This window comes from Puma concolor, chromosome A3 (assembly GCF_028749965.1).
Source record: "Puma concolor isolate L17-30 chromosome A3, mPumCon1.1.hap2, whole genome shotgun sequence".
NCBI lineage: Eukaryota > Metazoa > Chordata > Mammalia > Carnivora > Felidae > Puma > Puma concolor.
The window spans coordinates 39948143-39970997 of record NC_141669.1 but is presented as its reverse complement, the minus strand read 5'-3'; the positions used below and the strand labels follow the sequence as shown (position 1 = coordinate 39970997).

Sequence of the window (22855 nt, the reverse complement as noted above, 5' to 3'; positions counted from 1 at the left end):
ACGGTACAGACAGTGTACCACTGTCCAGGCAGTGACACTAATCTCTGCCAGCAGTTACCATATTCTCTACCATGACACACAGTAGAGGGGGAAATGCTCGTTTCATTTAGGAATGTCATGAAAATCATCAATTTTATTAAATTTTGACTCTTGAATACAGGCATTTTTAATATTCTACAATAAAATGATAAGTACACATGAAGTCCCGCTGCATCCCAAAGTATGACAACTGCCTTGAGGAAAAGCACCCTCATCACTGAGTTGTATGCTGATTGTCCCCTTTTGTTCATGGAACACCACTGTTATATGAATGACTAACAAACTATGGTTATTCAAACTTGGGTATCTGGCAAGTGTTTTCCAGAAAATGAACAACATGAGCCCATTTTTTCAAGAAAAACAAATAGTATTTGTTGCCAATGAAAAAGTTTGAAATTTCAAGCTAAAATTTGAATTTTGGAAAATTTGCATTCACTACCATGAGCATCCCAACACTTGGGATGGTGTTACTAGTTAATGTGATTTTTGAATACTGTATAAATGCAATGTGTCATCATTTAGAAGATATGCATTTAATTTGGTAAACCAATAGTTTCCAAATGACAAATGCATGATGTTACAAATCATGCATGGATAAAATCTCTTCAAAGTGTAAGACAGATCAGGGGCGCCTGGATGTCTCCCTAGGTTAAGCTTCTGACTCAGTATGGGCTCAGGTCATGACCTCCAGGTCATAGGATCAAGCCCCACATCAGGCTCTGCGCTAGCAGTGTGGAGCCTGCTTGGAATTCTCTCTCTCCCTATCTTTCTGCCCCTCCCCTGCTCATGTACTTGCACACTCTCTCTCAAAATAAATAAACTTTAAAAACAAAAAACAAAGTGTAAGTCAGATCAACCTTTATAATAAGGCTTCAACTTCCAGATTGTGATTAAGTTTGACATGAAAGAGACTTACAAAAATGTACAATTCCCTCTTCTCACCATTTGTTTTTGTTCTGGAAAATGTAGTTATTTTTGGTAGAAAAATGTTATTTAACATTAAAAAGCCATGTAATGGCTTTTTATTTTAAAATTAATTGATAAATACATATTTCAAAATGTCTCTATTTTAATTTTTAATATAGTAAGTATTGAAAAATATAAGCCACAGAAAAATGTTTGGTATCCCCAGTTTTAAGAGTATAAAGGGTGAGGGGTGTCTGGGTGGCTCAGTTGATTGAGCATTTGACTTTGGCTCACGTCATGATCTTGCAGCTTGTGAGTTGGAGCCCAGCATCAGTCTCTGTATTGACAGCTCAGTGCCTAGAGCCTTCTTCAGGTTCTGTGTCTCCCTCTTTCTCTGCCCCTTCCCCGCTTATGCTCTCTCTCTCTCTCTCTCAAAAATGAATAAACATTAAAAAAAAAAAAAGAGTATAAAGGGTGAAACCAACAAGTTTGAGAACCACTAGTGTAGGAGAATAATCTAGTCCTTGAGTGACACATTGAAGTATTAGGGAGCAAAGAGGGGTGATATCTGCAGCCTACTTTCAGATGGTTAAGCAGGAGGGAAATGTGGGTATTTATGGAGAACGAGATGGAATGGGTATGCCCAGGTTAAAGTAACACACATATTTGGAGCACCTGGGTGGCTCAGTTGGTTAAGTACCTGACTCTTGATTTCAGCTTGGGTCACGATCTCACAGTTCATGGGCTGACAGTGCGGAGCCTGCTTGGGATTCTCTGTCTCCCTCTCTCTCTGCCTCTCCCCTGTTCTCTCACTCTCTCTCTGTCCAAAATAAACATTTTTTTTTTTTAAAGTAACAGCTATTCACTGCGTTGTTCTTTCAACTTTTCTGTGGTTTAGAGTTTTTGAAATAAAAAAGTAATAAATTTAAAGAATCTTCCTAAGTTTATTTATTTTGAAAGAGACAGCATGGTGTGCAGGGGCAAGGGAAGGGGGGCGGGGAGGAGGGGCAGAGAGAGAGGGAGAGGCAGAATCCCAAGCAGGCTCCACACTGTCAGCTTGGAGCCCATGAACCATGAGATCATGACCTGAGCCAAAATCAAGATGCTTAACTGACTGAGCCACCCAGGTGTCACAATTTAAAGAATCTTTTAAGACATATTGACATACTATATCAATGTATGGATGTCTTACAGGCCAAACACCAAGTGAAATGAGTGCCCCAGAAAGGTAAATTAAGGGCACTTGCTGAACTGAGGCATTGAACTTTAGATTATAAGGCTTGGCCAGATGTCAACTACAGAAGACAAACTCTAGGGCAGTGCTTGTGAAAATCCAGCCTGAATAAGAAAGTTTGGGGAGCTTATTAATACACAGATTCCCAGGCCCCACCCTCAGGCATTCTCATTCAGTAGGTCTGGGGCGGGGGCCCAAAAATGTATATAGTTCTAATAAATTCCCAGATGAGTTGATGCTCGGATCCTCAGAGTGCACTTGGAGTAACCCTGCCCCAGGGCACCCTGCTATAAAGTTTGGACTCTGTTATGAACTGAACTGTGTCCCTGAAGAAGATATAAAGAAGCTCTAACCCCAGTACCTGTGTATGTGACCTTACTTGGAAATAGCCTTTGCAGATGAAATCAAGTTAAGATGAGATCATCAGGGTGGGCCCTATGCAATGACTAGTGTCCTTATAAGAAAAGAAAAGAAGACACACAAAGAGAAAGAAAATCATGTGACAGCTGATGCAGAGGAAGGCTAAGGACTGCTAACAACCACCAACGCCAAGAAAGGCATGGAACAGATTCTCCTGTGGAGCCTTCAGTGACAACATGGCCCTGACATTGCACTGTCAGATTTCTAGCCTCCACTACTATGAAAGAATAAATTGCTGGTGTTTTAAGCTATCCAGTTTGTGGTACTTTGGTACAGCAGCCCTGGGAAATAAAAAGAGACCCCAGGGGTGCCTGGGTGGCTCAGTCAGTTAAACTTCCGACTTTGGGTCAGGTCTTGATCTCATGGTTTGTGAGTTCGAGTCCCACATCGGATTCTGTGTCTCCCTCTCTCTCTCTCTCTGCCCCTCCCCCCCTCCCCCCCCCCCCCCCCCGCTCACACTGTTTCTCTCTCAAAAATAAATGGCTATTAAAAAAATTAACCAAAAAAAAAAAAAAAAAAAAGAGATCCCAAAGAAGTAGAAGGGTGAACCAGAGACAGCCTGCTACCATGCCTGAGGGTACACACAAGGAAAATGCCCATTGTTTAGCCATGATAGTAGGTGGACAAAAAACGGTATTTCCCCCAGGGAATCTGTAATCACAGCCTGCCCTCACCCATTTGAGGCTCAAATTTATACCAACCAAGTGGACAAATAAAAAATCTCAATAATTTATTTTCTAGGGGTCTAATATTGGTGCTGTCCCTAGACCCCCAAAAGAAGCAAATGCAAACTTGGAGGAAACTACCTTTAACCCAGGCCTCAAAGTATTCCTACAGATAAAGTCCCAGAGAATATAAGCTTTAGATAGACAGACAGAAAAGCAAGCAAGCAAGCAAGTAAGCAGGAGGGAGGGAGGAAGGAAGAAATAAACAAACATTAAAAAAAAATTTTTTTTAACATGTATTCATTTTTGAGAGTGAGAAAGACAGAGTGTGAGGTAGGGGAGGGGCAGAGAGAGTGAGAGATACAGAATCAGAAGCAGGCTGCAGGCTCTGAGCTGTCAGCACAGAGCTGACGCTGGGCCCGAACTCATGGACTGTGAGATCATGACCTGAGCTGAAGTCAGACGCTTAACCAACTGAGCCACCCAGGCGCCCCAAGAAGCATTTTTGATTGGAAAACACACAATGTACCTTACACAATGTAGCCAACAGAAACAAAAGATAGCTGAGTTAGACCTTTGAAAATAATTTAGATGTCAGAATTATCAGACTCGGAATATAAAATATGTTTAATGTGTTTAAAGGAATAAACTTGATTTTAAAATATGTGGAAGGAAAAGAGACCACGAAACATGTCCAAACAGTTCTGAAACAACTAAATAAAATTTTGGAGATACAATAAATGAAATTTAACAATTAATGAGTATGTTCAGCAGCTGAGTAGAAATGCCTGAGGAGATCAATGTGAAGGAAATTATTCCTTCAAAGACAGAAAAAGGAATCAGAAAAAAGAGATGAAGAGTTTTGGGGATCAAGTAACAGTACCTAACATATCTAATGGGTGTGCTAGAAGGAGAGGGAAAAAATAATGGGATGGGGGCACCTGGGTGGCTCAGTTAAGCATCTGACTCTTGATATCAGCTCAGGTCTTGATCTCACGGTTCATGGGTTCAAGCCCCGCATTGGGCTCTGTGCTGACAGCATGGGCCCTGCTTGGGGTTCTCTCTCCCTCTGCCCCTCCCCTGCTTGCACTCTCTCTCCCTCTCTCTCAAAATAAATAAACTTAAGCAATGTTAACTATCGATAACATGGAAAAAATTTTAAATGAATGAAATCGTCAACTAAAATTGATTCAAGAAAATAGAGAAAATCTATAATCATGAAAGAAATGGAATAACTAGTTTAAAATCTTCCTACATAAAAGCCTCTGGCCCTGATGATTTCACTGGCAGTTTCCACTGATCATTCCAGAAAGAAATCCAATCTTAGAGAAACTAGTCCAGAGCATAGAAAAAGAGGATACACTCTCAGCTTCATTTATGAGGTTAGCATAATCTTTTTTTTTTTTTTAAGTTTATTTGAGAGAGAGAGCGTGCACATGTGTGCATGTGCATGTGAGCAGGGGAGGGGCAGAGAGAGAGAGAATCTCAAACAGGCTCCACACTGTCAGGTGTGGAGCCCAATATGGGGCTTAATTCTGAACCATGAGATCATGACCTGAGTCGAAATCAGGAGTCAGGTGCTTAACTGACTGAGCCACCCAGGTTAGCATAATCTTAATAGCAAGACCAGACAAGGACAATATAGTCAATACATAACTTAAAAAAAAAAAGCTAAACTAAATATTAACAAATTGAATCAAGGGTTGTTCTAACAACACAAAAAAGAAAAGTTGTGTGACTAAATTCAGTTTATTTGGAAGGCAAGGTTAGCTTAATGGCAAAAATAATTAATACAACTTGCCATTTAACAGATAAAGGGCCAGAAAAAATATACTGTCATCTTAAAGGGAGCATTAGAGAAAATACAGTATCACTCATTATAAAAAGTCTTAGCAAACTAAGAATACAAAGAAACTTAGAGTGATAAAGTTTATTTCTGAAAACCCTATAGCAAACACAATAATTTATGGGAAAATGTTGAAGCATTCCTTTTAAGATCAGGAACAAAGAAAGCATGCTTGCCTTCACAACTTTAAGTCTCCTTGCATTAGTGATCACCTTGCAGTAAAAGGGTAAAAAAAAGGCATAATTTTCTGGAAAGACACAACATTGTGCTATGGTCTCAGATGACATGACTATTTATCTGGAAACCCCAAAAGAATGTACAGTTTAGCAAGCTTTCATTCTTCTAACAAAGAGCTGGAAGATGAAAATTTTATTAGTATACTAAATATACTGGCATCAAAAAATACCAAGTACCTGGGGATAAATTTAACAAATGACATGCAAGACACAGCAAAAATCACATTTTATTGAAAATCATTAAAGACCTAAATAAATAAAGAGATAGATAACCATGTTTATGGATTGGAACACTCATTATCCTTAAGAACATCAACTTTCCATTGGCCCATACATTCAACGCTATTCCAATCAAACTCCCAACAGATTTCTCAGTGAGTGCAAGCATGTGTGTGTTGTAAAACATAATTCTAAGATAATTCTAGGGGCGCCCGGGTGGTTCAGTTGCTTAGGTGTCTGAATTCAGCTCAGGTCATGATCTCGCATTTCGTGAGTTCAAGCCCCACATCGGGCTCTATGCTGACAGCTCAAAGCCTGGAGCCTGCTTCAGATTCTGTGTCTCCCTCTCTCTCTGCCCCTCCCCTGCTTGTGCTCTGCCTCTCTCTCTCTCTCTCTTTCTCTCAAAAAATGAATAAACATTAAAAAAAAATAATTCTAAATATATATACGAAAGAGGAGAGTGCTAAGGCACTCTTGAAGGTGGGGAACTTGCCCCTCCAGACATCGAGACTTTTCACAAAGCTATGGTCATTAAGACAGTGTTACTGCTGCAGAGCCAAACTGTTCAACAGAATAAACAGCCCAGAAACAAACACACATCTATGGAAACTTAATTTACGATAGGGCTAAGCATTGCAGATCTGAAAAGAAGGAATGAGCTTTATAATAAATGGTGCTAGGGCAATGTTTTCCTTATAAAAAAAAAAAAGAAAAAATTCTGGAGTCCTATTTCACATCATATATAAAAATCATCTGCAGATGGAGAAAGAAATTAAATATGAATGGCAAAGCAATGAAACTGTGAGGAGCACTGTAGGAGAATATCGTCATTATTTCAGGTAGGTAAGGTTTTCGGGGGACACAAGAAGTATAAACTATAAAATGAAAAAATTGCATTAATATTAAGAACTTCTGTTCATCAAAATACACCATAAAGGAAAATGGAAAAATAAACCACAGACTTGGAGAAGACATTTGTAACACATAAGTGACAGAGGATTAGAGTCCAGAATATTTAAAGAACTCCTTCTAACTAATAAGGTAAGGACAAGAGAAAATTTGGCAAGACTTGAAGGGGCCCTTCACAGAAGAGAGAACATGAATGGGCAATAAACATATGAAAAGATGTTCAATCTCATTAGTATTCAGGGAAATGCAAATTAAAACCATAATGAGATTCCATTTTGTACCCACCAGACTGGCAAAAATTCTAAACTGTGACAATATCAAGTGACGGTAAAGCCATGGTGCAACTGAAGTTATTTATATGCATCGCTGAAGGAAAACCATTTTGGAAAATAATTTATAAAGAGTAAGATATGGATGAGCCTTGCCATGCCAGAGAGCAAGAATTCTCAAAAAGTTCTTATAATTAATACAGTAAGGTCCTAATGCAGGGTCAGACAAACTGATTAACTGAACATAACAAAGAGCCCAGAAATGGACCTACACATCTATGAACATTTAATTTATGTTATTTAGGCAAGTGAAAAAAGCATAGACCCTATGTCTCAGCTATTCCATTCCTAAAGAAATTTGTGCACAGGTGTACCCAGAAACACGTACAAGAAAGTTCATTGCAGAGCTCTTTCCAAGAATAAAAGAAAAACAAAAACCTAGAAAAAATCCAAATGTTCGTTAACAGTGGTGATATACTGCTACAATGAAGGTAATGTTCTACTTTTTTTTTTTTTAATGTTTTTATTTAGTTTTGAGAGAGAGAGGGAGACAGAGCTCAAGCAGGGGAGGTGCAGAGAGACAGGGAGACACAGAATCTGAAGCAGGCTGCAGGCTCCGAGCTATCATATCAGCACAGAGCCCGACAGGGGGCTCGAACTCACAAACCATGAGATCATGACCTGAGCCAAAGTTGGACACTCAACCGACTGAGCCACCCACGCACCCTGGTAAGGTTCTACTTCTTAAGCAGGCACTGAGTAAAGGAGTGTTCATTGTATTGTTATCCATTATACCCTCACCATTTCCAGTCTTTTCTGTTGATTTCTACAAATCAAGGAAAGTCTGGAAATGGAGACAAGAGATGTTAGAACATCAGAATCTTCACCTTTCTTAAGTCTGTTTTTAGATGAACTTTCTTCAGCTTAATGGCAGCAGAACCGGCAGCCATGGGTATGGGAGGCTGAACAGTGATCCCCCCCAAATAGCTGGGGCCTAGTCCCTAGAACCTATGAATGTTACCCTATATGGCGAAAGAGACATTATAGGTGTGGTAACCTTAAGGATTTTGAGCTGGGGAGTGTATCCAGGATTACCCAGGTGGGCCCTAAATGTAATCACAAGAGTGACTGAAGACAGATACGAAGACAGAGGAGAAGAAAAAGTGACTATAGAAGTAGGGACTGAAGGGATGTGGTCACGAGGAATGCCAACAGCCACCGGCAGCTGGAAGAAGCAAGGAATGGATTTTCCCCTGGCGCTTCCAGAAGTCCTAATGGCATCTGGATTTCAGCCCCAAAAGACTGACTTCAGACTTCGGCTCTCCAAAACCCTAAGAGACTAATTTCTGTTGTGTTAAGCCGCGATGTTTGTGGCTCTTACAGCTGCAATTATAGACTAATACAATGGGTGAGAATGCTCAACCTCACCCCTCTGTCAGTCCCAGACTGTTTTCACTCAGTACACCCTCTCCTCTGCCTGTTCTCTCCCAACACTGGGTGCCCCAGTGTTCCCCAGGCAGAGAGATGCGGCAGCGGTTACACGCATTCATATGTGACATGCACCACTTCCCCTGCTGAAAGGGCTCCTCCCTACAATTTCCAACCAAAGCCGGAAAAGTCATTTACACATACCCACTCGACGGAAAGAGCACTGGCTGGACAGGAGGGACATTTGAATCCAAGTCCGAGTTTCCCACTGACTGGCGGTGTGACCTTATCAGCTTCTCAAAGATGGAACTGAAATGCATTCATCTTTACGTTCCTGGTGCCCAGAGCAGTGTGTGGTCCAAAACAAATGGTCAATAAGCAGGCAGTGAGTCAACGAATGAATCAATCAGCCAATCTTGCACGACAATGGAAAGCCTACCCAGTGAAAAAGAGAATCTTTCCAATAACTCTTACCTCTCTTCCTCTACCACTATAAGGGAAAATATTAAAATCATAGTTTTAGAGCTGGAAGGTCTTAGGGCTAGAAGCCAAGAACTCATTGCCTCACATTAGCACCAATTACTAGAAATCCTGCCCTTCTATCAAGCCAAAAGTGTGTCTTCTAGTCACCACCAGTCCTCGTCCAACCCCTGTTAACAACATAAAATTAAGCATCTTCAGAAACTAAGACCCGGCCTCAAATCTTGGCCTAGCCAATCAGGCTACTGACCTTGATGAATGACCTAAGCCCTCCGGTCCTATCTTCTTTCTAGTGTCAAACAAAAACCTGAGATCACTAAAATGCCTTCTAGCTCCAAGATAAGTAGTGTTGAAAACACTCCTCCCTTGGTATTCAATCGCTCATCATGTATTTTTTAAAAGATTTTTTTTATTAGTTCTTTTTTAATTTTTTTTTTAACGTTTATTTATTTTTGAGGCAGAGAGACAGAGCATGAACAGGGGAGGGGCAGAGAGAGAGGGAGACACAGAATCTGAAACAGGCTCCAGGCTCTGAGCTGTCAGCACAGAGCCCGATGCGGGGCTTGAACTCACGGACCGCGAGATCCTGACCTGAGCTGAAGTCGGACGCTTAACCGACCGAGCCACCCAGGCGCCCCTCAATCGCTCATCATTTAAACAATCCACTGAGTTTTTATTTCAATTCGTTATTTTTTATGTTTAGAATTGCTTCTTTTCCAATGGGCCCATTCCTCTCCCTACTCTGCCCCAGGATCTGTTGTTTTCTTGTATTTTCAATTCTTGATTTATTTTTTCACTTAGGAAGGCTTATTCTAAAGTCTGTAAGTAGTGGCAATTGTAGATAAATAATATATATAATTAATATATGTGTGTTATTCATTTATTTATGTCTGTGGGGCTAACCCTGCTGCTGGTAGTGTTTAACTCCAGGTTAGGGGTGGTCAGTACTTCAGGTGTTTTGTAATTTTGGGGTGTGAATTCATGTTCTTTGAGCTAATTCTGTACAATGTGTATTGAAGGTTCTTAAAGAGACTTGATTAATTCTTACAAGGTACCCCAGGGGCAACACTGGCCCAGGACCAATTATTTCTCAGCTATGGGTATTCAGACCATGCAGGATGCAATCATTTAGACTCCAAACCCATATGAGGACAGATCCATGGGTGGTTTCAAAGTCCCAAGGGAGATTTCACCCCCACCAAGAACACAGAGCAAGACAGACAAGCTTCACTGTCATCTCCCTGTGCTCATGGGTCTGTCCTATTCAGGACTACACTGTACCCTAATGCTTCAAGTGTCAGCTATATGTAAATGTTCAGCCCCCACAGACCCAAGGCCCCTGTTTTCTCTATATAGACATTAAAACCAAGCTGGCCAATTCTCTGAGTTGATATGTTAAAAATGGCTGTAAATTATTTGATACCCCTCCACTGAGAGATGGAGTCTAATCTGCCCCCCTTCAAATCTATTATGGCCTTAGTATTTGCTTGGCCAATAGAATGTAGTAGAAGTGTCATCCTAGGACCTCTGTTATAAGGTCATAAGAAGTCCTACAGTTTCTACTGATGCTTCTTGGACATTAAATCTTGGAGCCCTGAGCCACCACATAAGAAATATGACTGTCTTCAGGTCTCCATGCTGGAGAAATCACATAGGAAGACCACATGCAGAGGCCTTGGAACAAATGTCTAGTCTGCCACTGACAATTGTACCGTCCCAGCTAAAGATCCAGACGTCATGGAGTGGAGATGTGTTTTGTGTCCTGTGCCTTGTCCAAATTCCTGAACCACAGGGCCAGGAGAGATGATAGCAAAATGACTGTTGATTTAAACTAAATTTCAGGGTAATCCATTAGGTCCCTGCTACAGTACTATTTTACACCCTTGCAAAATGATTCCCTCTCTCTTCTGTCTCCTGGCAAGGATCCTTACTTAAAAGCTCAGCTATGCTTTTGAGGGGATCAGTTATACTTTATCCAAATTTTGTAGAAATTTTAAAATTCAGCTTTATTATGGGAAGACCTCCAGACTATTTAGTTTTTCATATCACCAGAAAGAGAGAAATCACATCTTTTATTTTATAGATGAGAAACTTGAGGCTTGAGTCAAGTCACTTGCCATGGTCACAAATCAAGGTTCTATAAACGCAGGTTTAAAAAGGATCCTCTAAACTCAAAGGGAATACTAAGTCATCACTCATTCAACAAATATTTTTTAAACACCTAGTATGAGCGTAGTACTACTCTAGGTACTGGGAGAACAGCTACGAACAAGATCAAAGTCTCAAAAGTCATGGAGATCAAACTCTATGTGAAGAGACAGACCATAAGCCAGTAAATAAATGAATTAAAAGCATAATTTCAGGGGATAGAGCAATATGTGGGGTGTCTTTTGGAGAAGATGGTCAGAAAAGGCCTCTCCTGGATAGGTGACATATGAGCAGAGATCTAAATGGAAAGAGAGTGAGGACCATGGACCACTTAGGGGAGTGCATCCTGGACAGAGGGCAAAGAGCAAGTATAAAGGCCCTTGAGTGACACAAGCTTGCTGCCTTCCAGGGACAGTCAGGAAGCTGGAGCTGAGTGTGGAGAGAGCAGTACAAGGTGAAGTCAGGGCAGTGAGCAGGGGCCAGGCTTTGCTGCATCTCATTAAGAATGGTAAGGAATCTGAATTTTATTCTTATTTATTTATTTATTTTTATTTTTTAGAGAAAGAGAAAGCACAAGCAGGGTAGAGGGGCAGAGGGGGAAGGAGGGAGGGAGGGAGGGAGGGAGAGAGAGAAAGGGAATCTTAAGCAGACACCATGCTCAGCACAGAGCCTGCCTGATGCGGGACATGATCCCAAGACCCTGGGACTGTGACTTGAACCAAAATCAATAGTCTGATGCTCAACCAACTGAGGGTGCCACCCAGGCACCCCTGAATTATATTCTTAATATTACGGGAATTCTTTGGACAATTTTTAAACAGCAGGGGAAAGCTATGATCTATCTTATATTTTAAACAAATCATTGGAGGCATATGAGTAGAAGCAAGAAAACAATTAGGAGGCTTTTGAATGATCCAGGAGAGAAATAATTGGGGACTGGAACATGGAACATGATGGTGGCAGCAGAGACAGAAGTCAGTTGGATGGGGAAATGTTCTGAAGACAGAGCGAAGAGGTCTCCCTCATAAAACTGTGGTATATGAGCACACAGAGCCTGGCCTGAAGAGGTTACAGATCCTACTGGATCCTGCAACTTCCTCAGTAGGGACACACAGGGACAAGCGGTTCTCAGCCTCTTGTGCTCATGAGAAAAGGTCTCTGCATGTTCCTGAAAGTCAACTGTAAGCCGTCAGCATCAGCTGGCTGTGTTTTATCATGCCTTTCTCAAGGTGGGCTGTATCCCACTCTCTTTCGAGTAGTGTGGTCCACTCAGCATATTATGTCTGACAGGCATTGTCTTGGCAGTCTAAACCCCAAGTTGGGCAAAACTAAATTCTACACAGATCACAATTAGGCAGCCCATCTGTGAAAGGTTCGTGGTTGGGCACTGGGTTAGGGAAGTCCAAGGATGCCATTCAGAACTCATGAAAAGTCATAGCTGTGATCTCTCAGAACCAGGAAGGATGGGTCACAGTCCAGCACAAATGGCTCATTGGGGGTTGAATCCTGGTTCTGTAGCCAATAATGAGAATCTTAGACAAGTTCCCATTGGACCTGAGCTGAGATCGAGAGTCGGAAATAGGATGGCCAGGAAATATGTTGCCAGATGGGAAGAGGAAATTCATTCTGAAGCCCAGAGTTTCATACATAGACCCTAAAAGGAGGCAGAAAGGATGTGAACGCATAAGTACACAAGAGAAGACCAAGGTAGAATTTAACTGAGCTGTGACTGGTGAAAGGAAAAGAGAAAAAAAAGAGGGGAATGTAGTATATGAGTGATCGTCCTAAGAGGAATAAGGCAGACCAGAGAGCCACTAGGCTGGACAGCCCCTATACTGGCAAGAAGGAGGTGCCATTGCCCTAGAGCTGCCTGGTGGCTGACAAGGTCTACTAGAGGTGGGATGCTGCGGGGAAGGGGGGGATGTTAACTTAGGTAGGGAAGTGTATACAATTCTGACACTGGGATTCTCCCATTTGATCAGGAATGGGCTAAATCTGGGAGAGCAAATGCTGTACCATTAGGTGTGCCCCCATTATCATCTTCCCTGAATGAAACATTCACAGGACTCCTTCCCCATGGAGCCCAAACCAGATTCATACTTCTCAAGATAGTGTTCCAGGCAACCTCCTATCAGTCATGAGATGCCACTCATTTGCAATCCCTGGTCTAGGTACACATGTCATTTTTGAAAGCCTAAACCAGGTTATCTGTCAAGATTCCTTCAGATTGTGTCCCAAATACTTGGTCCTTTATATTTCCTTTAAAAAAACAAAAAACAAAAAACAAAACAAACAAAAAAAACTCTGTAATCCCAGAAAAGCTTCTGGGTGCAACTAAAAACAAACAAACAAACAAACAAACAAACAAAAAACCTAAAAGGAAAACAATGTGCTTCTTTGTGGAGATGGATGGATTTGAAAGTTCAAACCAAATATAATAGAACTATCCATCTTCCAATCCATCAGGGCCAATCCACCCAAGTCCCAGGAGTGAGAGGAAAATGTCCTCATAGCCGAAATGCAAACCCCTTAAGTTCTTGTTGGTTCTTGGAAAAATTCTCAGAGACACCAACTGGGCATGTGTGCGGCTCATCCCTGACAATAAAAATCCAAAGGTGCCATATGCTGTGACTATTGTCTTCCCATCCCCCCCCCCCCCCCCAGCCTCTTGAACCTCCTTGGAAAACACACACACACACACACACACACACACACACACACACACACACACACTACAAAATGGCAGTCTCACTAGGTGGCCACTGAGGGCCTGACTCTCTCTTCTGTCATTCTTCCCAGAGCTCTTCCTCCCTCAAAGAATACACACTCCAAAGAAGATAGCTCACTTCAGAAGGGAAGGGAAACTGACCCAGTAATAACTAGGTAAGACTCTCACTTGCCAGCTACCCTTCAAATAAGACACAGTGCGGGGAAAGTGCACAAAAGCTACTTCCCAGCAGGCAGACAGGATTAATAAACAAAGAACAAGGCAGCAGAAAAGCAATGATATCTAAGCTGGTATTTTTCACTTCCTTGAGGATGTTCCTCTTGTTTATAAATAAATATGGTGCATGTTGACTAGCTGGGGGAGGAGGGGAATGGGAGGAGGCCTAGAACAATTAGGACCTCCAAGGTGATGCTGGCCAACACCCGTGTCTCACAGACCAGAAGCAGGGCCCCAGCGTAGGTGCAAGTTGGCCTTAGGACTGTAACAGTGAGTCGGTCCAGTGCTGGGACTAGAACCCAAATCCTTCAACTTCCAGCTCAACATTTTCTCTCTCACAATCCAATTGAAATATTTCCCCAGATCCTACCCTATACCATACCAGGGTGCCAGGAAATAAATCCTCAACCAACCTGAACCCATAATTAATAGGATCATTTTTCTGCATTCCACTTTTTAAAGGAAGCCCCAGAGAAAGGCAAGCCCATGTTTAAGGACTTATGGCCTTTTTTCTTGATTTCCATTTGTTTTGCAACAGTTGGGGAATATCTTGAGGGCAACTCACATTCCTTCCAGTCTTCTCTACTTGTATATCCCTGACCAGGACAACTAGACTTCATGCTCCAAATCACAGTCCTGGGACAGAGCCAGATCTGCAGCCATTAAACTAAGACTCTTGTCTTAAACATCAGACGGTACCTTCTAAAAACTAGTTTTTGTTTTTTGTTGTTTTTTTTTTTTTTTAAGATGTGCAATGTGGAAATAAAGGTTTCTTCTGCATAGCTTTCAGTTACCTCGAGAATTTTTAAAATTAGAACTCTCTTTTCCCCACACAGTGAACTGGACTTTTGGTCTCATAACCAAAGGGGAACCTTTGGATTAATTTAGCCAACATTTTGGGCCTTATCCAAAATTCTATCCAAAGACAATGAGGCAACACCCTCTCCTTGGAATAAATGCTTCAAGATAGTGCATTCTCCCAAGAAGTCAGAGAGCAACCTCTGTGTGAATCCCCCAGTGCACATAAACATACTTTCCCCAGTTTGAATTTCATTGGTGCCCAAGACTTCAGTTCTCTGTAATGAAAACAAAGTATTTTAAAGGAGGCAAGCAGACCAGTCATAAATGAGCCCCTGTGTTCCATCCAGATATCAACCAGGTTTTAACAGGGCCAACCTTGCTACTACATTGAATATTCTTTAATTTTTCCTAGGCCCAGCCAATGGAGTTAGGAGGAAGAGAACTCGCAAAACAGCAGCTTCTCAAACTGGTCCTCACTTCAAGAGCTTTGCCCAGTGGGTACAAGCAAGTCCCGATACCCACTAACCTCCATCTCCAGGGGATAACATTTGCTGGCTCTCCTGCTTACCCTAGGGACTCTGATCTCCTTCAACATAACCAGCCTTTACTGAGTGCATGCAAGGGCCAGGTACTTCAAAAAAAGAGGCTTGGGAGGGGGCAAGGGGTCAGAGAGGGAAATAAACCATGGTTACAGTCCTAAAACCCCTCATAGCCAAAGGCAAGACAGATATCTAAAGGCGCGGTCTGGCTGTGCCTGGATGCCACCCTCTTGTCCTGAGGCCTCTGGTTGGAAGGAAGATACTCCCTCTCCATCCTCAGAACACAGTCATAGGTCTTCCTTAAATGTTCTCTGATGTCACAGAAGTTTACAATGCCTTGAAAAAGTTTCTTACAGGAAATGGGATTGATGGATAAAATCACAGGATGGCATGGAAGAGGTCTTGGGAGCTTGAAAGAGATCAATTTTGGGCAATTGTCAAGGACAGGCAGAGGTGGAAAGGGCATTGGACCAAAATTCTGGAGCCTGTTTTCTTTACCAGCTTACCTGGTGTCCTTGGGCAAGGCACATTCCCTCTGCAGTTTTAGAAATGATAGGGGAGAACTGATATGTGGCTTTTTATTAACACTAAAACCCATATATTTTCCAAATTATTTTTTATTTAGAACCCAAATATACAAACCAAACAAAAAGGGAGTTGTTCCCATTGATCAGGGCTGGGAGCCCAGAGCCCACCCACTCAGGCTGGGTGGCCCTCAGGGAAGCCAGTTTGAAAAACACAGGAGTAGGGGTACCTGGGTTGCTCAGTCATTTAAGTGCCTGATTCCTGATTTCAACTCAGGTCATGATTTTGCAGTTTGTGAGATTGAGCCCCATGTCAGGGCTTGGGATTCTCTCTCCCTCTCTCTGCCTCTTCCCCCATGTTCTCTTTCTCTCTCAAATTAAGAAGGAAGGAAGGAAGGAAGGAAGGAAGGAAGGAAGGAAGGAAGGAAGGAAGGAAGGAAAGGAGGGAAGGAGGGAAGCAGGGAGAGAGGAAGGAAGGAAGGAAGGGAAAGAGGGAGGGGGGAGGGAGTAAGGAAGGAAGGAAGAAAGGAAGGAAGGAAAGGAGGGAGGGGGAGGGAGGAAGGAATGAAGGAAGAAAGGAAGGAAGGAAAGGAGGGAGGGGGAGGGAGGAAGGAATGAAGGAAGAAAGGAAGGAAGGGAAGGAGGGAGGGGGCGGGAGGGAGGGAGGGAGGAACGGAGGGAGGGAGGAAGGAAAGAAAAAAACACAGGAGGAGATGAAGTCTGTATGCATAGGGGAAAACATCTAGAAGAATATACCTCTCAAAATTACCATTAGCTATCTCTAGGTGGTAATAATGTGATTTTCAATCTATTTATCTATACTTTCTAATTTCCCTATAATGAACAGGTATTATTTATGTGGAATAGGTACTGCTTATTAAATTGGTTTTAATAATTCACAACGGACACTTCCACATTGGGTTTCTATAAAGATGGTGACTGGGGGGACAGGTGGTATCTCTGACCTTCTGGAGTTGACAGTGGGAATAACATCCCCAAATCCCACAAATTCTTCCTTGGGGCAGAGGGTCCTGGGCTGACCTGAGGGGCAGCGCTCATGGTCATTGAAGTTCTCTGAAGCTTCTGGGGAGTGTGGTTTTAGAATGTAACAGCAACCCTGAACCCCCTCCCAAATATATGCCTCTCTTCTCCACCCGCCTCAGCTCCCTTGGGTAGCAGAAGAGGGGGAATGCTAATGAAATTAAAGATGGTCACACAGACCCCAACTAGAAGCCCTTACTCTCCAGTGGGCCAGCCCCAGCCCAGTAGGACCTATAGAAAATGAGCCCTCCAGTCAGGCTAAGGAAAGTCTCCGGCCACACCCTGACGTCCCTCCAGAAGCCACTGCCAAATATGAAGATCACACACTAGTTCAGGAGAGACTATACCACCCTGAAGGCAAGATAGGCCTTGGTCAGGCATGAGGTGGGACAAGGCGTTCCAGCCGCTTCCCTGTATTATTCATGCCAACTCTGCCTTCAGAAATCTTCTAAATATTTAACATGCCACCTCGAGGTACAGCACAAACCCTCGGCAGTCCGCAACAGCTGTGGGGAGGCCTGCATGGAATGAATGACTTGGGGGCCAAGAGGCACATACACTCTGGCTTTGGGAAGAAAGCCCAGAATGGTGGCGGGGATACAATGCTGAGAATGACTTCAGAAAGCTGCCCCTGGCTGCTTCTTTGAAAATCAGTGAAGAAGGGTAGGAGATGGGAGAGGTTTCACAACGCTGGGAGTGATAGCGCACAATCAACCAGAGTCTGGAGCCTCTCTTTCCCAGACAAAGAAAAAGCCTGAGGTGCACCTCCGGCCCTCACTGTGCAGGCCAATTTCAGCCCCCTGGTCCCCTGAGCAGGTGGCAAATCTGTCCTGACTCAGGCAAAAATAGTTGGCGAAGGAAAGGAATAGGAACAGCCATGTATATCTCCAAAGGGAAACGAATCCACGAGGGAAGGAGCTCTTCAAATGTCTACTCAGCTCTGGGGCTGGAGGGAGAAAAACGCCCCCCACGCCCACCCTCCCAATGACTTCACACAGGCCTCACCCCAGATGACTCTGCGCTCTCCTACAAGGCCTGGGAGGTGTCACCGCCACCACCCAAGTAGCTGTCTGTCACTTAGAAATTTCCCGTGAATTCCTGGAGATGCCTGCCTCTCTCTCTCCCACAAAACCCCGCCAAAGGAATCAGACATAGGGGACGCGAGGCGTCTACCCCAAGATTCATACACGTCCTGCTCTGTCCCACTTGCCTTGGCCGCTGTCAATTTGAGAAACCTAAAAAGGAGTATTCTTTCAATCCCATTAGGAGCCCCGCCTTCATCTCTCCACCCTTCCGCACGCTGACCCCTCCAGGCAGCGCCCCAGGCTCATCTGGGCTCTGTCATTTTCACCTGACAAAAGCGTGGCGGCGGGGCGCGGCGAAGGGAGACCCCGCCAGCATTTCTCCCAAAGGAGACAGACGCGTGTCCCCGCGGCGCGCCGATTCGGGGCCTCTGCAAATCCCACCCACCCGAGAAACAAAGCGGTCGGGGCGCGCGGCGGGACGCAGCCCCCAGCGCAGCCCCTGTGCGTCCCGGCCCTCGCCGCCCCGCCCGCCGGTCCCCTGCGCCCGGGCCTGGCCCCGCTGGGCAGCAGCCGCGTCCTGTGTCGCCCGCTTGCAGGCGTCCTCGGCAGCTACTGTACCTGCTAAATTTAGCGGCCGCCGGGTATTAATAGCCGGAGCGAACCGGGCCGGGTGCTGCAGGGGCGCGCGCAGCCCGGGGGTCGGGGGCGGAGAAGGAGGGAAAGGAAGGGGCGCGGGGAAGGCCACTTACACCACCAGCCTGGAGATGATCCATGACACCATGGCGGGCGGGCGGGCGCGGCCGGGGCAGGCGCGGCGCGGCTCGGCTGCGGGCGGCGCGGACGGCTGCGACGCTCCGGGCACGTCTGTCCGCGCACGGCAGCCGCCGCCACCAGACTGAGCGCTCCCGCCGCCCTGCCCGGCGCTCGCGCGTCAGCGCAGCCGCGGCACGTTCCGGCGGCGGCGGCGGCGGCGGCGGCGGCGGCCCCAGCCCCCCGGGGCTCGGCGGGCCCGCGGCGATTGGGCGGTGAGCCGGTCGGGCACCCGCGGGACCCGCCCCGTTCCTATCGTCGCGGCCCGCGGCTGAATTGGGGCGGTTCCTCCGCGCGCCCTGGTGCACCGGCCGCTCAAATGGAACCCCGAGGTGGCTCAGTTGGCAGGGCCGAGAGAGACCCGCGTGCCGCCCCACCCTCAGCGTGATGGTGGGGAAACCGAGGCCTGGAGCGGGACTTTGGGAGTATCTCTACACCTGTTCTGATTGGGGATCTGGTCATCCCTCACTTGGACACTCCGCTAGCCTCCTAAGGGACTTACTGTATCCGGACCTGACCCCTCCAGTCTGTCCCCAACAAGGCATTATCTGCATAAGAAACAAATCTGGGCATGTATCTCTCCTAGTTAAAATACTCAAGTTTCTACATCATCTGGTCCCAGCCTGCAAACTCATTGCCACCACCATTCCCCAAATAGCCCTCTAGCTCTTTCCAACTCAGGCATTTTGGATTTACATGTGTTTTGTTCCCTGTCTCCTGTTCATACACTCCAAGCCTCACCTTCCTCCAGGCTCAGATAAAAGGTTATTTCCTGAGGAAGGCCTTTCCTAGGGGACTGCTCCAGCATTTCAGTGTGGAATTGGCTCAGGGGTACAATCTGACCTGGAAGAAGCTGGAAGCTGCTACGGAGTAGGACCAGTGCCCTGCTGAGCCATTTTTGAGCCTTACGCAAAAGGGAAAATGTATACACTATATACAGGTCCTTATGTATTTTTTAATTTGCATTAAATATTACTTATCTTCATAACTGCATTTTATGGCACCCCCTTAAATTTTGCCCCTGAGGCAAATGCCTCACTTTCTTCACCCTAGTCCTGGCCCTTATTATATCAGTTCTAGTACATTATTCCCTTATGCTTGGAAAACCTTTGTCCACTGTTCCTCTGCTCTGCTGCTGCCTTCCTCCCCCCCACCCCCACCCATGGTGCTCTTCTAGAGCACTCTTCTCCTTTACTGATGCTCATGTCATGTATAATTCAGTGTCAGATGTGAGAGGCACCAGAGAGAGCTAGCTTGAAGCTTTCTTTAAAGGAACCCTGCCCAACACAGCTTCCTAGCAGAGGCAAGGAGACCTCTGACCTTGACAGAAAGAGACTGGAAATATTCCAGCAGTATGTGTGTGTGTGTGTGTGTGTGTGTGTGTGTGTGTGTGTGAGAGAGAGAGAGAGAGAGAGAGAGAGGTGGAGGGAGAAAGAGAAAGAGATAGAGAGAGACAGAGACAGAGATAGAGATAGGGCAGAAGAAAGACCTTGCCCACAATAAGGGCAAGATGAGGTGAGGTGAGACATTATAACAAGGGTCTTCAAAGGACCCATAAAATACCTGTAATTTAGTTTAGTTTTGTTGTTGTTGTTGTTGTTTAATGCTGTCTTGACCCAGTTTTGAGGCCCTAGCTAGAAGCCAGGCATTTCTCTTTCTTGGGCAGCCAATTAAGTCCACACCCCCAACCAACTCCCTTATCAAGTTCTTACACTTCAGGCTGCTGTACCTGCCCTAACACTGCAGGGTCAGGTACCATACAACCAGAGACAGCTCCTATGCCCTAGAGCCCCCTGAAATTATACAAACGAGCCAATCCTAACTCTGCTTGTTCTGCCTTGCCCTTTCCTTCCTGCAGAAACCACAGTGCCCCTGTCTCTCTCTGCATTGTACCCTACATTGGTGTTTACCCTGAGTGACCATGCATGGCATGCTGTGCTCTGTCCAGGGAACTGTTAGTGTAACAAAACTGTAAAACTTTCTCTCTCCTGATCTGTGTCTGGCTTCACCACACCCTCCTTACCCAGGGTAACATAGTTAAAACAACACCCTACAAGAAAAACCTCGGAATACCTACTAGGTAGATCAGGACAGTACCAAACAAATAGGCCCTCCTGAGACTTCCCCTTCCCTCCCTCCATGCCCTTCTGCCCCTTACCCCCACTCCCTGGAGAGGTCAGAATATGCTGTTAGCGATCTTGGGGAGTAGAATATTATGGTTCAAATATATCTTTTTGGTGAAAAAACAGAAGAATCTCAACACATGCTGTTTCTCTGTTGGATCATGTCCCCTGTTGCAATAAATGGAATTCTCCTATAAATGGAATTTTACTATTATGTAGAACTGGACAGTTTAATTAATGAAATGAGATGATCCATGGCATTAAAATATCTGGAGGTTTCTCTGGCGTCTGAAGAAGACCAGAAATCTAACTGGATGAACCCCAGATTTCAGTGGAGGGTTGGGAAAAAAACATGTTCCACACAGAAAATGTCAACAGGCAGAGGAGGGGAAAGATTAGAGAGAGAAGAAAGTTGCATCTTTACTCCATTCTATCTCAGTGCAACTGTTACACATATTACATCTCTCTACCCTGGGCCACTTCCAGTTTGTCCCTGACCCTGGAAAACATGAGGCCAGGGGATGGACACAGTCTTCTTGACAATGGAACCCTTACAACCTTATCAGTTGGTTGGCTTTAAGTTCTTTCTCACATGAACTGCTATTATAAGACATGATTATTCTGTTTTTGCCCTACATCCTTCCCCTTTCGTCTGAGAAGACCTCCCCATTTTGTATTGAAGAATGATTCTTCCCACACTCCAGTCTTAAAAAGTGTCATTTTCTCACATGTCCTTACCACTTTGGTTCAAGGGTGATCACTGGACGTAAGCTGGATCAAAGTTCTCCCCCAGGATTATTAAAGTTGTAAATAGGAAAAAGAGACTTTCGCTCTCATCCCTGAAGCATTAACTGCCATGGGAATGGTCCTCATACTGTAAGTAGCTAGAAAACTAGAAAAATACATACCAAGCAACTGTTTGTAAGCATTGGACAACAGGCAGCCCCGGACTGTGATAGCTATGAAAAGGGAATGAGTCCTGTAATTGCCAAAGGTGCTTGCTGTCTCAAGGAAATTTTCAGGTATTACTGCAGAAGGGGGAACCCAAACAGAGCCCAGCAATCTCAAAGAGTTCAGGAGACAGAGATCTGAGTTCAGGAAGACTGCAGCAGCTGGAATTTGTGGAGCAGAGGTTCAGAGAGGAGGGAGCTGCATAAAGAGAGAGAGAGAGAGAGAGAGATCTGCAGAAGGAGCCCCCCAAGTCTTCAGCTGAGTACTGTTCAGAGCATGCATGGGTGAAATTGCAGGAGACCAGGGGAAGAAACACCAGAAAACAGTGTGCCCAACAATTGCTAGAGCTCACATGGAGCTGGGAATATTGTGTCTTCACACAGACAAAATGGAGAGACCTCTCAATATATGACGCACTGGCTAGAGTTCTCAAGAGGGTACTTAGTATTGGAGAAAAAGTAGTTCTAGGCTGAACCTTCCTTAAAACAGCTTAAAAGGAAGACCCCAAAAGATCAAATTTATCCCAAGTAACTTAACTGTGCTCCAGAAAAACAAATAAACAGTTCAATATTGTTTTTAAAGAAAAACAGGAAAATGAGGCACCTGGGTGGCCCAGTCAGTTAAGTGTCTGACTCTTGATTTCAGCTCAGGTCATAATCTCATGGTTTGTGAGTTCAAGCCCCACATGGGGCTCTATGCTGACAGCGCACAGCCTGCTTGGGATTCTCTCTCTCTCTCTCTCTCTCTCTCTCTCTCTGCCCTTCCCCAACTTGCGTGCTCACCCACTCTCTCTCGCTCAAAACTAAATAAATAAACTTAAAAAAAACAGGAAAATCCAATACTCAATAAGGTAAATTTTATAATGCCCAACATGCAAACAAAAATTATCAGGCATGAAAAAGAACATGACTCATAAGTGGGAGAAAGAAGAATGATTGATAGAAACAGACCAAGAAATGAAAGAAATGATGGAATTAGCCAAGATCTTAAAATATATAATATTCAAACAGACATTTCACTAAAGAAAATATAGAAATGACAGAAAAAGAAAAAAAAAAGTACATGAAAAGATGCTCAACATCATGAGGGAAGTATAACTTGATGCCACAATGAGATACCACTGCATGTCTATAAAAATGGCTAAAATTAAAGACTGACCATAGCCAGTCCTGACAAGGATGTGAAGCATCTAGAACTCCCATACACTGCCGGTGAGAATGTAAAATGATTTCTCCAAAAATGGTTTGGCATTTTCTTTTAAAGTTAAATATATACTTATACATGACTTAGAAATTCCA

General features: G+C 44.3%; 1 protein-coding gene across 6 annotated transcripts in view; it reads right to left on the bottom strand.

Moving 5' to 3' along the window:
* REEP1 (receptor accessory protein 1) overlaps positions 1-18638 on the bottom strand; it is a 110990-nt gene extending 92352 nt beyond the window's left edge. Inside the window, exon 1 of one of the 6 annotated variants that reach the window (XM_086700690.1) lies at positions 18423-18638. In XM_086700690.1, coding sequence (XP_086556816.1) covers positions 18423-18454 — 32 coding nt within the window. In that variant the 5' untranslated portion in view covers positions 18455-18638. The other 5 variants (XM_086700686.1, XM_086700687.1, XM_086700692.1 and 2 more) reach the window with 5 other exon arrangements.
* Positions 18639-22855: the final 4217 nt, after the last annotated feature.